This window comes from Tachyglossus aculeatus, chromosome 14 (genome assembly GCF_015852505.1).
Source record: "Tachyglossus aculeatus isolate mTacAcu1 chromosome 14, mTacAcu1.pri, whole genome shotgun sequence".
In the NCBI taxonomy this organism is placed as follows: Eukaryota; Metazoa; Chordata; class Mammalia; order Monotremata; family Tachyglossidae; genus Tachyglossus; species Tachyglossus aculeatus.
In genome coordinates, this window is record NC_052079.1 from 59,325,790 (window position 1) to 59,339,950 (window position 14,161).

At 60.6% G+C, this 14,161-nt stretch overlaps 2 protein-coding genes across 3 annotated transcripts; one reads left to right on the forward strand and one right to left on the reverse strand.

The window, feature by feature from the left end:
* Positions 1-30: 30 nt before the first annotated feature.
* On the forward strand, positions 31-12,567 carry NCAPH2 (non-SMC condensin II complex subunit H2). Of its 2 annotated transcripts, none has more exons than XM_038756800.1 (20): positions 31-166; positions 2,782-2,883; positions 6,823-6,878; positions 7,060-7,150; positions 7,272-7,340; positions 7,424-7,503; positions 7,714-7,859; positions 8,110-8,208; positions 8,693-8,829; positions 9,227-9,298; positions 9,836-9,902; positions 10,233-10,340; positions 10,625-10,675; positions 10,866-10,957; positions 11,201-11,294; positions 11,482-11,547; positions 11,727-11,782; positions 11,875-11,976; positions 12,057-12,206; positions 12,320-12,567. In XM_038756800.1, exons 1-20 carry the CDS (start codon positions 59-61, stop codon positions 12,458-12,460), a joined length of 1,887 nt encoding a protein of 628 aa, XP_038612728.1. In that variant the 5' UTR covers positions 31-58; the 3' UTR covers positions 12,461-12,567. The 2 variants fall into 2 exon arrangements, with proteins under 2 accessions (XP_038612728.1, XP_038612729.1); XM_038756801.1 differs by having other exon boundaries at positions 11,204-11,294.
* A 327-nt stretch (positions 12,568-12,894) lies between these two features.
* Positions 12,895-13,832, reverse strand: LOC119937158 (protein SCO2 homolog, mitochondrial). The gene has a single exon (XM_038756802.1). The coding sequence runs from the start codon at positions 13,830-13,832 to the stop codon at positions 12,999-13,001; it is 834 nt and encodes a 277-aa protein (XP_038612730.1). The 3' UTR covers positions 12,895-12,998.
* Between the last annotated feature and the right edge of the window lie 329 nt (positions 13,833-14,161).

The following is a 14,161-nucleotide window of genomic DNA, read 5'->3' on the forward strand; positions in this document are numbered from 1 at the left end:
CGGCCTTGGCGGGCGGGCGGCCCAGGCGGCCTCGGCGGCCTCCTCGCCTGCCGTGGCCATGGAAGACGCGGAGTCGCGTTTCGCCCACCTCCTGCAGCCCATCCGCGACCTCACCAAGAACTGGGAGGTGGACGTGGCCGCGCAGCTCGGGGAGTATCTGGAAGAGGTAGAAGCCGGCGGCGGCGGGGGGGGGCCTTTTGACGACAGTGACTGATATTTTATTTTGTTAGTATGTGTGGGTTTGTTGACCGTGAGCCCGCTGTTGGGTAGGGACCGTCTCTCTGTGTTGCCGGCTTGGACTTCCCAAGCGCCTAGTGCGGTGCTCTGCACACGGTAAGCGCTCAATAAATACGATTGATTGATTGACTGACTGAACGGCCAACGACTAGACCGAATACTAAGACGATCATAATAATGACCGCAGTTATGGTAGTTTGTTAAGCGCTTACTGTGTATGAGGCAAAAACTCCTCACATCCCCTCGCCCCCTCCCTTCTCTCCTTCCGCAGCCCGGCCCGCACCCTCCGCTCCTCCGCCGCCAATCTCCTCACCGGGCCTCGTTCTGGCCTGTCAGTCAATCGATCAGTCGTAGTTATTGAGCGCTTACTGTGTGCAGGGCACTGTACTAAGCGCTTGGGAAGTACAAGTTGGCAACGTATAGAGACGGTCCCTACCCAACAGTGGGTTCACAGTCTAAAAGGGGGAGACGGAGAACAAAACCGAACGTACTAGCAAAATAAAATAAATAGAATAGGTATGTTCAAATAAAATAAATAAATAAATAAATAGAGTAATAAGTACGTACAAACATATATACATATATACAGGTCCCACCATCGACCCCTGGCCCACGTCCTCCCCCTGTCCTGGAATGCCCTCCCTCCGCACATCCGCCAAGCTAGCTCTCTTCCTCCCTTCAAAGCCCTACTGAGAGCTCACCTCCTCCAGGAGGCCTTCCCACACTGAGCCCCCTCCTTTCTCTCCCGCTCCCCATCCCCCCCGCCTTACCGCCTTCCCCTCCCCACAGCACCTGTATATACATATGTATGCGTGTGTGTATTTATTACTCTATTTTATTTGTACACGTTTATTCTATTTATTTTATTTTGTTAATATGTTTTGTTTTGTTGTCTGTCCTTATTTTATTTGTACATATTTATTTTATTTTGTTAACATGTTTTGTTTTGTTGTGTGTCTCCCTCTTCTAGACTGTGAGCCCGCTGTTGGGTAGGGACCGTCTCTGTATGTTCCCAACTTGTACTTCCCAAGTGCTTAGTACAGTGCTCTGCACGCGGTAAGCGCTCAATAAATACGATTGAATGGTGAATGAATCTGATCCGCCGCTGGCTGGGCTGGGGCCTCGGAGAAGAGAGCTGGGCACTTGGGGTCAGCGGCCCTGTTCCAGCACCAGCAGGCTCAGTAGGGATGTCTGGGAGGACGTGCTCTTAGGGATGAGAACTGAACCCCACAGAATGGACCCAGATCCAGAATGACCTGAGTTCTAGTTCCGACTTTACCACTTGTCTGCTGCGTGACCTGGGGCAAGTCACTTAACTTCTCTTTGCTTCAGTTACCTCATCTGTCTCCCCCTTCTAGACTGTGAGCCCGTTGTTGGGTAGGGACTGTCTCCATATGTTGCCAACTTGTACTTCCCAAGCGCTTAGTACAGCGCTCTGCACACAGTAAGCGCTCAATAAATACAATTGAATGAATGAATGTAAAGTGGGGATTAAGACTGGGAGCTCCATGTGGGATAGCGATTCTGTTCAACCCGATTTGCTGGCATCCATCCCAGGTTTTAGTACAGTACCTGGCACAGAGTAAGTGCTTAACAAATACCACAGTTATCTGTTATTATTATTATTGTGTCCAGCAGAGAAAGGCCTGGGGTCAGAGTGGACCACACCCCAAATTTGAGTTTATTGTTGTGAAATGGGGCTGAGAAGGTTCTGATCCGGGTCTCCACAGAGTTAGCAGCAGCAGTTTTTGCCCCCCAATATCTGAACCCTTGCACCCAAGTCTCCTCAAATCCCAACCCAGTAATACCCCTATTATTGAGTTAATCATTTTGACCTCTTGACTGACCCTGCGTGAGAACACCTCCCCGCTCTCCAGCTCCTGCTGGATCTGTAGGCCTGGGGACAACCGGGACCCCTCCTCTCCTGCCCTGCCCTGGTTTGCCTTGGGGGCTGCCCCGCTCCCCTGGCAGATGTCCCCGGCCCGGTGCCCTCGGGTGCCCTCGGTCTGGCACCCGACATTGTGATTGAGGAGCTGAACCAGCCTCAGCCTAGCCAAGTTTACAGGGGGAATCCTCCTGGAAGCGAGAAGCCTAGACGTGAGCTCTGGCTCGTTCTGGCCTACCGATTTCTGCGGAACTTCTGAGTTGCTGACCTCTTCTGCCACCTGCTACTGTTGGTCCCTTGGGGGCCAAGGCCTGAGCCGGGGCTGGAAACCCAAGGGGATGGAGATGGAGGGGCTGCTGTCCTGAGGCCAGAGGGACATGACCTGGGTGACCCACTTGGTGCCCGTGCTTCTGGTCCTGGTTCAGGAGAGTGGGCGGGGGGCGACTGGAGGGTCTCAGGGCCATGCCTGGCACAGGGGCCGTGCTCTGTCTGGCAGCATCTCTGTCCTTTAAGGGGAGACTACGCAGCCCCCCGTCCGCTGCCCCAGCAGGAAGAAATCCCAGGAGTCCGTGGTGGGGCTTGTCCACAGTGCTGGGGGGAGATGCCCAGACAGACAGAGGCTGACCCTGTTTCCTCTGTCCTCAACTCCATGCCCGCAGCTGGACCAGATCTGCATCTCCTTCGATAATGGCAAAACCACGATGAACTTCATCGAGGCCGCACTGCTCATCCAGGGCTCCGCCTGCGTCTACAGCAAGAAGGTGGGGCTGCGTGCTGGGCCCACCCGCCCTGCTGCCGGGCAGAGGGGGAGGAAGGAGGGCGGGAGGGAGGGAGGGAGGGAAGGACTCCATGGCCCAAATCCAAGTTCAGCTGAAGGAGCTGGCGGGGTGGGCTTGGGGGAGGGCAACGGAAGCGAGGTCCCCGAGGTGTGGCACCCGCCCCCTGCCCCCCACCCTCGCCTTCGGAGAGTTTTCGCCGTCTAATGCAACAGACAGGAGGGAGGCCCCCTGAGTGCCAGTAGGAGGTGTGAGAAGAGAGGACATTGTTCAGTGAACCTACAAATGAAGATCCAAATCAGAATTTGCCAGAGGCTGTTAGGAGTGACCAAAGTGCAGAAGGAGGCTGTTGAGTTGTTGTGGTGAAGGTGTCGAGATTGGGAATCACTTGGGAAAGTCTTCCTAAAGGAAGTGGGATTTAGAGAGGGCTCTGGCAGATTTGGCCAGGAGAGGGAGTTCCCGGCCAGGGAAGCACCGTGAGTGAGAGGGGACTGAGAAGAGAGGGTCAAGTGGGCATATTGCTCTGGGCATATTACTCCCCTCCTCAGAAATCTCCAGTGGCTACCAATCAATCTGCGCATCAGGCAGAAACTCCTCACCCTGGGCTTCAAGGCTCTCCATCACCTCGCCCCCTCCTACCTCACCTCCCTTCTCTCCTTCTACTGCCCAGCCCGCACCCTCCGCTCCTCCACCACTAATCTCCTCACCGTACCTCGCTCTCGCCTGTCCCGCCATCGACCCCCGGCCCACGTCATCCCCCGGGCCTGGAATGCCCTCCCTCTGCCCATCTGCCAAGCTAGCTCTCTTCCTCCCTTCAAGGCCCTGCTGAGAGCTCACCTCCTCCAGGAGGCCTTCCCAGACTGAGCCCCTTCTTTCCTCTCCCCCTCGTCCCCCTCTCCATCCCCCCCGTCTTACCTCCTTCCCTTCCCCACAGCACCTGTATATATGTATATATGGTTGTACATATTTATTACTCTATTTATTTATTTATTTATTTTACTTGTACATATCTATCCTACTTATTTTATTTTGTTGGTATGTTTGGTTCTGTTCTCTGTCTCCCCCTTTTAGACTGTGAGCCCACTGTTGGGTAGGGACTGTCTCTATGTGATGCCAATTTGTACTTCCCAAGAGCTTAGTACAGTGCTCTGCACATAGTAAGCGCTCAATAAATACGATTGATTGATTGATTGATCAAGTGGAAAGTACAATTACATGAGCTAGAATGGAGGGGAAAGGGTGAAGACTAGAGATTTGTGAAGGCGGAACTGATGGGATTTGACGGAATAAGCAGGCCTTCCCCAACTAAACCCTCATTTCCCATATTCTCTCTCCCTCCTGCATCACCCTTGCACTTGGATCCGTCCCCTTTATTCACCCCACCCTCAGCTCCACAACACTTGTGTACAGATCTGTAATTTGTTCTAATGTCCATCTCCTCCTCTAGGCTGTAAGCTCCCGGTGGGCAGGGAATGTGTCTAGCAACTCTGTTATATTGTCCTCTCCCAAGTACTAAGAACAGGGCTCTCTGCACACAGTAAGCACTCAAGTTGGTTCGTTGAGAGAGAGAGATGAGTCGATGACGATGTCGAGGGTACAAGGATGGTTGTACTGTCTTCGATAATGAGGAAGTCTTGGGGTAGACAGGGTATGGATGGGGAGTTGAGGTGTTCAGTTTTAGACATGTTCAGTTTAAAGCGTCGGTGGGAGTAACTGGGGAGCGGCCAATGAAGGGAATGCCCCCAGAGGAGACAGAGAGCTGATGGAGGCCTTGTAGCCAAGTGGGAGGAACTTGGGGTAGATGTACAGGGAGACGGGGAGCCGCTGGAGGATTTTGAGACTGGGAGAGAGGTGTCTCCCCAGGACATTCATTCATTCAATCGTAATTATTGAGCACTTACTGTGTGCAGAGCACTGTACTAAGCACTTGGTAAGTACAAGTTGGCAACGTGAACACTTAGAGAAGGTGATCCGTGCAGCAGGTGGGGTTTGTGTGGATGACAGGAGTGAGGCCGAAAGCAGAAAGACCAAAGGGGAGGCCGATGGAGTAGCATAATAATAGTAATATAGTGATGACTGGGGTGATTGCTTGCTACTAATAATAATTCTTGTACTTGTTAAGCGCTTACTATGTGACAAGACTGTTCTAAGTGCTGGGGTAGAGACAAGTTAATCGGGTTGGACATAATCCCTGCCCCACATGGGGCTCACAGTCTTAATCCCCGTTTTATAGATGAGATAACTGAGGCTCAGAGGAGTTAAGTGACTTACCCAAAGTCACAGAGTAGACAAGTAGCAGACCGGTGATTAGAACCCAGGTCCTTCTGATGCCCAGGCCCTGGGCTTATCCACTACTGTGTGACTTTGGGCAAGTCACTTAACTTCTCTGGGCCTCAGTTACCTCATCTGTAAAATGGGGATTAAGACTGCGAGCCCCGTGTGGGACGACCTAATTACTTTGGATCTACGCCAACGCTTGGACCAATGTTTGGCACATAGTAGGTTCTTAACAAATGCCATCATTATTAATATTATCATTATTATTATTATTATTAAGCCATGCTGCTTCTCTACAGGCCAAGCCCTGGGTTAGATTCAATACAGTGAGATGAAACAGTCTGGGGGTAGGAAGAACAGGTATCAAATCCCCATTTTACAGATGAGGGAACTGAAGCCCAGAGAGGTGAAGTGACTCGCCCGAGGTCACATGGCCTGGGAGTGGCGGAGTCAGGGTTAGTTCCCAGGCTGTTTCTCCATTGGGATAGTCTAACCTTGGGCCAGGGTGGCGTCGGTTTTGTTGGAGTGGAAGGGATGGATCCAGGAGCTGTTGTGAGGAGTCGAGGACAACCTCCAGGCTGTGGGCTTCTAGGACAGGAAGGCTGGATTCATTCATTCATTCATTCAATCGAATTTATTGAGTGCTTACTGTGTGCACAGCACTGTACTAAGCGCTTGGGAAGTACAAGTTTGCAACATATAGAGACGGTCCCTACCCAACAGCGGGCTCACAGTCCATCCATCTAGGCTGGATGATGGTGATGATGTTCCCGACTGAGATGGGAAAGTCAGGAGGGAAAATGAGACAGGTTTAGCCACTTCAGACACGTTGGGTTTGAGATGCCGGCGGGACCCCCGCCATGTGGAGGAGGAGATGTGGGTTCGGGGTTAGGTGAGCGGCCAGGAAGCCGGGTCTGCAGAGTTGGTTTCAGAGTCACCTGCAGCGAGGTGGGAGCTGCTGCTGGATGAGCTTCCTGAGATGGAGGGGGAGGAAGGGGAGACAGAGAAGTATTAGGGAGGGGCACCGAGCTCAGTCGAGCCGAGGAGAGCCTGCCACTCCGAATCGGAAGCAGGAGAACCTGTGGAGGGCTGAGCCAGGCAAACTAGGGTGCTGGTGGTCTCCGGAGGATGGCCCCGGCATCCACGGGGCCAACAGCTGCCCAGTTGAGCCCGTTGGCCAAGGAGGTCATTGGCCGCCTCAGAGGAACAGAGGAAGCCAGGAGAGAGATGGAGCTGAGTCCTTGCTGCAACCCCAAGCCATTTTTTTCCTCTGGTTCTGTGTTCAGGGGAGCCGGGACCATCAGGGCCCGGGCTCCTCCACCCTCCCAGCCGGAATCCCAGCTTTGACTTTCTTGGGAGTCATCCCTAATCCCTCCGCGAGTCTCCCCATCCCTCATCCCTCACGAGAGGCACAGGTTTGGTGGTCAGTGGGTCTGCCGCTTCTCCTCCCTGCCCACAACCGATCCTTCCGCCCAGGGCTAATGCCTGCTGTTCTGGGCCCTCAGCCCTGCCTCTGGGAGGAAGGCAGGGAGAGAAGGAAGGAAGGATGGAGGGAGGGAGAGAGCGAGAGGGAATGATGGAGGGGCTTAGTGACGGCACTGCCTTGCTTTGTCCCCTGCCCCTCAAACCCTGGTCTCCCGTGGACAGGTGGAATATCTCTACTCCCTGGTCTTCCAGGCTCTGGACTTCATCTCCGGAAAGAAGTAAGGCTGGCCAGGGAGACGGGAGGGCGGGAGGGTTGTGAGCTGGCGTCAGGGGTCTTTGTGCCGGTAACAGATTGTCTGGGGCTCTGCCTGGCTCCGTGGAGGGAGCTCGCGGCTGGTGGGGTGGTCTCTGGGCTCCCCCCCTCAGTCCGCTCTCCACAGTCTGGACTGTCTCCCCCAGGCGAGACCGGAACAAGCAGCTCCCGTCCGTGCAGGAGGACGGCACTGACCGGGATGGCCACAGCGAATCCCGCCTGGAGGACGAGGAGGAGGTGGGGTGGTGGTCGTGGGAGCGGCGGGAGGAGTTGGCGGAGGGGCCGGGTTGGACCCAGGGGTCCGGCTCTTCCCTCCCCCAGCCCGGCTCCCTGCCACATGCCCTCTGTCTTTGCGCAGTTCCTGTCACTGGATGACTTACCGGACTCCAGGGCCAATGTGAACATGAGGAACGACCACTCCTCCAATGTGAGAGACGCCCCCACCTGGGTGGGTGGGTGGGGACAACGGGGGCCTCAGATCCCGCACAGAACACACTCCCTCTCCGGCAGGTTGTGCCCGTTGTCCCGTTGGTCCCGATGTCCCTGGTGCCCCCGAACGAAGAGGAGAAAAAGAACAGTCCTCTCTACAGGTGCGGGCCTGGGAGCCCTCTCGGCGCCCACCCCCCAAACCCTCCCCGGCCCCCCTGCGACCCACCTCTGCCCATCTCTGGGGTCCTCCCCTCCCCACCCCTACCCCACGGAGCCTCTGGGCAGGGCATCAGCGGGGGAGTTTTCTTAGTGTGTTGCATGTCTTTGCATGTGTGAGTCCACGTGTCGGTGGGCGCGTGCCTGTGTCTCAGCCGACAGGGCGAGGTCCTGGCCAGCCGGAAGGATTTCTGGATGAACACCAGCCTGCCCCACGCCAGCGGCGCCTTCATGCTGGAGCCGGCCACGGGGCCGGCCCCCGAGGAGTACCTGCCCCCGGCCAGCCAGGCGGGGCACACTGGTGCGGGGACTTGGGGGCCCGGGGCCTTTGGGGGTCATCAGTCCCTGTTCCGAGCAGCAGAGCTGCGACCGAGGAATCCCTGGATTGTGGGGGCGGTGGGGAGCTTGATTGGGGTCCCCGCGCTGGTTGGGGTCCCCGTGCTGGCCCCTTCCCTCCCCTGCTGGACCATGGAGGGGTGCTTGGTGGGATCCCCTGATGGCCCAAGGGGGTGGGTGAGGTCTGCTCCCCAGATCTCCCCTCTGCTCCCCAGATCTCCCCGCTTTGAAGGGGCAGGAGGCCGAGAAGGAGATGCCGGATATCAGCGGGTGCGGGACTCCCGTTCCCTTGCTGAACTTCTCCAGGGAGGAAGGTGAGTAAGGAGGCCACAGCCGGGCCCAGCGGGCAGTGCAGCTGAGCTGAGTCGGGGCCGGGAGAATCCAGTGGGGTATGGAGGTGGGTGGGACCCGGGTGCCACAGCCTGATGAGATGGGGCTTGAGGTTGTCCCCGCCTCACTTCTTTCTTTGCCCAGAGCCAGGTTGCTTTTTAGCACCCTGGTGGTAGCCACAGCCCGGTGGGCCACTGCTGCCCGGGCCATCGCCCAGGGGCCCGAGGGAACAGAGGAGGCCTGGGTTTCCCTACTTCTGGAGCTGCCTTCGGAGGGTCTCCCTGGTGGCAGGACGTCTGGGCGGGGGCGGGGCGGGTCCCACTGGCCTCACAGGCACCACGCAGGCCACGCCTCTTGTTGGGCTCCCCAGCTGCAGCCTCCGCTCCCGCCTGCCACCCAGGGAGCTCGGGGGTGGTGTGGGCCCGGTGGGGGCCCCTCTGGAACCGTGTGGTCTGCTGACTTTGGCAGGAGCTGTGGAGGCTGTGGGGGGCAGCGAGGATGAGGACGGGGGGGCGGGTGACCTGCCTGACGAAGACCTCTCTGTGGGGGACCCCGGCCCGGCAGTGTCCCTGAAGAGCCCCCGTGAGCACCAGAGCTGGCAGAAGGTAATCAATCCATCGATGGTATTTATTGAACGTGTATTAGGTGCAGTGCCCCGTATTAAGCGCCTGGGAGAATCCAGTGCAACAAAGTTGGGAGACACGCTCCCTGCCCACAGCCCGTTGTGAGCAGGGATTGTCTCTTTATTGCTGAATTGTACTTTCCAAACGCTCAGTACAGTGCTGTGCACATAGTGCTCAATAAATACGATTGAATGAATGACTAAGGGAAGGTAAGAGTTGGGCCCTGGGCCACACAAGAGGGTAGCGCAGCGGCCACCAGCCGTGGGAACGAGTCCTCTGCTCCTGCCCGGCCCCGAACTCTCTGGCTGGGGGGGAGGAGCGGTGACCCCTGGTGCTGTCTGGTCTCTGCGGTGGTGACATCACTGTGCTTTTCCCCCAGGGTGCTTCAGAACAGCAGCAGGACAGGCTGCGAAATCGAGTCGTCGTCTCTGACCCCGAAGTCCAGAGGAAGGTGAAGAGATGGGGGCTTTGTGGGGTTGGTGCAGACGGTGTGCCTAGTTCCCGCCCCCAAGTCCATCTCTGCCCTGGCCGGGCTGCCCCCACCAGGCTCTTGGCCCGCCCTCTCCCTGCTCTGCCCTGCCACGTCCCTTCCCTCCTTTCAGGACTTCCTCAAAGCCCATCTGGTCCAGAAAGCCTTCCCGGCCTTCTGCCCCTACCTGGTGCTATGGGTCCCCCTACCAGGCACCTCCCTGCCTCTGCTGGCTGGGGCTGGGCCTGGGCCCAGAGTGGAGCCAACGGCAACTTTCTGGAGCAGGCTCTGGGGGCCCACTTGGTCCAGAAGTTGTAGGCTGAAGCTGACGATTGCCTTTAATCATTGTCGTCCCCCCCCGTCCCCCCCCCCCGCCCTCATCTCAGTGCTGGCATCCTGCACACCTAAGGGTGGGCACTTACATATTGCATGCGTGTGCACATGCCCCTCCCGCCTCCCCACCCCCCCCAATATTGTTCTTTTCTCTTTCTCTCCCTCTGTCTGTCCTTTCCACCCCAGGAGGCCATGGATCCCTGGCAGAGCCTGGACCCCTTTGACTCCCCTGAGGACAAACCCTTCAAGAAAGGTACCAGACCAGAAGCTTGTTGTGGACAGGGAATGTGTCCGTTGGGTGTTGTACTGGACTCTCCCAAGCACTTATACAGTGCTCTGTGCACAGTAAGCACTCAAGCAGTATGATCAACTGGGATATGACGATGCTTTTTCCTGCCCAGCTGCCTCCCTTCGGCCAGCCCCAGGTGACAAAGCCCGTGGCCCAGAGTCATCCCAGGCTGGTGTGGTCACCGAGGCCTCTAGTGCCCGGCCTGCCCAGAGCCCCCCACATCTGGGTCCCGCTGGCTGGGGACGCGGAGGCTTTTTGCCATTCTGGGCCCTGAGACCTCCCCCACTGTCCCAGGGAAACCATACTCTGTCCCACAACATGTGGCAGAGTCACCAGGGAACAAGCGCAAGAGGAGAGGCCCCTCCAAGCTGCAGGACTTCCACCAGTGGTACATGACCGCCTGTGAGTCAGGGGGCCCTGCCCCCATCCCCCCAACCCCACCACACCTCCTCCCAGGGCAGACCCTCCCTGGAGGCAGCAGCCAGACCAGGTCCCAGGGCTAGGGAGGAGGGGGAAATCACTCAGAAGCTGTTCTCACTGATCTCCATCTTGGTCTGTGGCCACTTCCTCCCCCTTGCTCAGTCTCCTTCCCGGTCTGCCCTTGGGCTTAGCTGGGCCGCAACTCCCTGAGTCAGGGCTCCGGTTGCTGCTGCCCCTTTGACCCGGGGGTCCTTCCTCTCCCTCAGACGCTGACCATAGCCATGGGAAGACCAGGCGCAAAGGTCCCACGTTTGCAGGTGCGATAGGATGTGTGTGTTGTTGGGGAGTGAGCGGGGAGGCGAGGGTAGAGCACAAACTGGAGGTGGGCATAGTGGGAGAGCTGGACAGAAGTGGGCACAGCTGTTCCCCCAGTGGCTGCCACTGCTCCCTGGGCAGGGAACCCCTCATGACCCAGTCCTGGCCCCTGACCCTTTGCTCTGGCTGCAGACATGGAGGCCCTGTACTGGCAGCACGTGAAGGAGCGGCTGGAGGCTCTGCGCAAGCTGCAGCGGAGAGGAGGAGAGAGGCCGGGGAAGAAGGTATCCTCTCCTAGACCCAGGCAGCAGGCCGGCCGGCTGAGGGCCGGGCTTCCCCAACCAGTTTGGAGAAGGGCTTGGTCTTTCTTTTCCTTGCTGGTGGGGGAGGGAGTGGGTGCGTACATGCACTTGTGCACGCGTATGTGGGGTGCTGATTCCTGGGCCAAGGCTGCCCCCACCAAGCTCTTGGCCAGTAAGTCTTCTGCCCTGGCCTTGTGAGTGGCGGTGACCCCCCTCTGCCCCCAGCAGCTGGCAGAGCAGTGGCTGCAGCAGACCCAGGCAGAACTGTGCTCCCCGGAAGAGGATCGGGCTGAAGACTTCCCGGAGCAGCCCGAAGCAGGTAGCCGCCCCTGCCCTCTACAGCTTCCACCACCATATGTGGCGGGGGGCGGGGGAGTGTGGGGGTGGCCTGGGCGTTCCGTGACTGGACGCAGCCCGGCAGGTTTGGGCCACAGGAGAAGCGGGGAGGAGGAAGCGTTCCACACATGCCCAGAGCTCCCCTCACTTCCCCACTTCCTGCCCCGTAGATGACGGGCTGGAACCCGAGGACGTCCTCACAGAAGAGCCAGAGCTGCCGGCCGACCAAGCGTTAGGTAAGGGCCAGGTTCAGGCCGGCAACGGGAGGACACGACTGGGCTCCAAAGAGCGAGTGTGTGCACTGGGATGTGTGCAGACAGGCATGTGTGTATCCTGTGGGAGGGGAGGAGAGGGGAAGTGTCCCCATCTGGGGCCTCCTCACCGCCCCCCCCGCCAACCCACCTTTCCTCTGCAGAACCCAGAGAGGTTGTGGAGTCACTGAGCTACGAGGACTTAGTTCGCAGGAACGTGGTGGGTGCCGGGGCTGTGGGGAGGAGAGGACAGGAGAGGAGGGGCTTTGGGTGCCCGACTCACTCAGCCCCTTGTGCCCCTTCCCCTGTCAGGATCTGTTCATCGCCAACTCTCATAAGTATGTGCAGGAGACAGAGCTGTCCCAACGCATCCAGGCCTGGGACGATAAGATCCGGCCCCTGTTACAGGAGCAGGTGTGAAGCTGGAGAAGGGCTGGGGGAGGGGAGGGGCTGGGGCAGGGGGCTCGGGCCCACGCTAACCCAGTCTCTCTCAGGAGCAGCGCGGCCCGTTCGATATCCACGACTATGGGGACCAGGTGGTGTCTGGCTTCAGCCAGCTGAACACGTGGTGTCCCTTCGCCCGCCTGGCCGCAGGGAAACCGCCCTTCGAAGTCTGCCGCCTCTTGCTGGCCTCGCTGCAACTGGTGAAGGGGGCGGGCCCCCGGGGCTAGGGCGGGGAAGGGCTCCCTGGACCAGGGCAGGGTAGGGCAGGGCGGGGGGCCAGGGGATCCGACCGACCGGCTGTCCGCGTCCCCAGGCGAACGACCATACGGTGGAGATCACACAGCAGGCCGGGCTCCAGGAAGGCGTGGACACGATGGCCCTGCGCCTGCTGAGCCGACAGCGCGCCCACGAGCGTTTCCAGACCTACGTGGCCCCCTCCATGGCACTGCACTGACCCCTGCCCCACCTCCACCCCCGTGTACAGGTGTCCCCGAGCGGGGTGACAATAAACCAAGTCTCCCTCTCCCCACGAGCGTTAACTGTAGCCGGCAAGCCTGAACACTGTGGCTCAGGGCCCCCGTCGGGGCGAGGAGCGCCGGCGGGAGCCAAGGTGAAGGTCACCGCCCCTTCCTCGGCAGAGCCTTTAGTCAGGGCCGGTCCCTCCTTGTGGCAGCTGCCCCACCCCGCAGGACCCGGCTATTGCGTCTGATGCCGGGCTGGTGTTCCACCCCCAACCCGGGACCCCCCGGGACTCCCGCAACGCCTGCCGGGCGGCCTCAGATGCCAACCACGGGGCAGGACGCGGGGAGCCAGACCCGGCCCTGCGTTCGGCCTCCCCGCTCAGCAGGCCAGCGACCAGACTGGGACGGCGTTAGCGTGGGTCCGGCGGCGCGACCCGGCCCGGGGCCGCGTCGCCCGTTTAATTGTGAAAAGGAGTCGTCCCGGGGGCCCGGCGACCCGCACCCGGGTCCGGCCCCGGGGCCCCGGAGGGGTCAGGTGAGGACGCTGCGGAACCGGGCCATGTGCCGCCGGACGCTCTCGGCGATCTGCTGGTCCGTTTTGCCGCGGCCGTAATAGTCGACGAAGAGCCCGTCGGGGTCGAGCAGGTAGATGACCACCGTGTGGTCCACGATGTAGTCCTGGTCCTCGTCCTTGGGCCCGGCGCTGTAGTAGACGCGGTAGCTCCGGGCGGCCTGGCGCACCTGGTCCGGGGTGCCGGTGAGGCCGAGCAGGCGCGGGTGGAAGTCCCGGAGGTAGCGGGCCAGGGCGGCGGGGTGGTCGCGCTCGGGGTCCACCGTGACGAAGACGGGCTGCACGGGGGGCAGCCGCGGCTCGGCCTCCAGCAGGCGCACGGCGGCCGCCAGCTTGGCCAGCTCCTCGGGGCACACGTCCGGGCAGTGCGTGAAGCCGAAGTAGAGCAGCACCCAGCTGCCCCGCAGGTCCCGCTTGCGGCGCGGCCGGCCGGCCTGGTCCAGCAGCAGGAAGTCGCCCTGGCCCACGGCCACCTGGCGCAGCGCCCGCCGCCGCTCCCGCTCCCGCCGCCGCCGCTTCTCGGCCCGCGCCCACAGCCAGCCCGACCCCAGGCCGGCGCCCAGCAGCGCCACGGCCGCCAGCCGCGTCCGCAGCCCCAAGGGCGGACGGCCCCGCCGCGGAGGGGGCGGAGGGGGAGGAGGCGGAGGAGGCGGAGGGGGAGGAGGCGGAGGAGGGGGCGCGGCGGGACCGGACGGGGGCCGCGCTCCCCCTCCGCGGGGGCCCGGCCCGCTCAGCCGCCTCAGGGCCGCGGCCAGCCGGGCGCCGGAGCCCCGGCCCGGACCGACGGCCAGCATGGCGCCGGCGGGGACCGGGGACCGGGGACCGGCTCCCCGCTCCCCCTCGCTCCCTCCGACCCCGGAGTCCCCGCCGGTGACCGTGGAAGCTGCGGAAGCGGCACGGCGAAGGGCGCATGCGCGGGGGCTCGGCGCCGGGCGGGGGCGGGAGGGGGCCGGCGGCGCAGGCGCGGGCGCACGCCCCCTCCGGCCGCTCGAGGGACTCCGTCCGTGTGACCTTGGGGGGGGCGGGGGGCCCGGCGGGCGGGCGAGCGGGCCCTTCCGGCCCCACGGCTTTGGGTTTGGGGCACCGGCTGCGACGGTTAGCCTTTGGCCGCTTGGGGTGACGG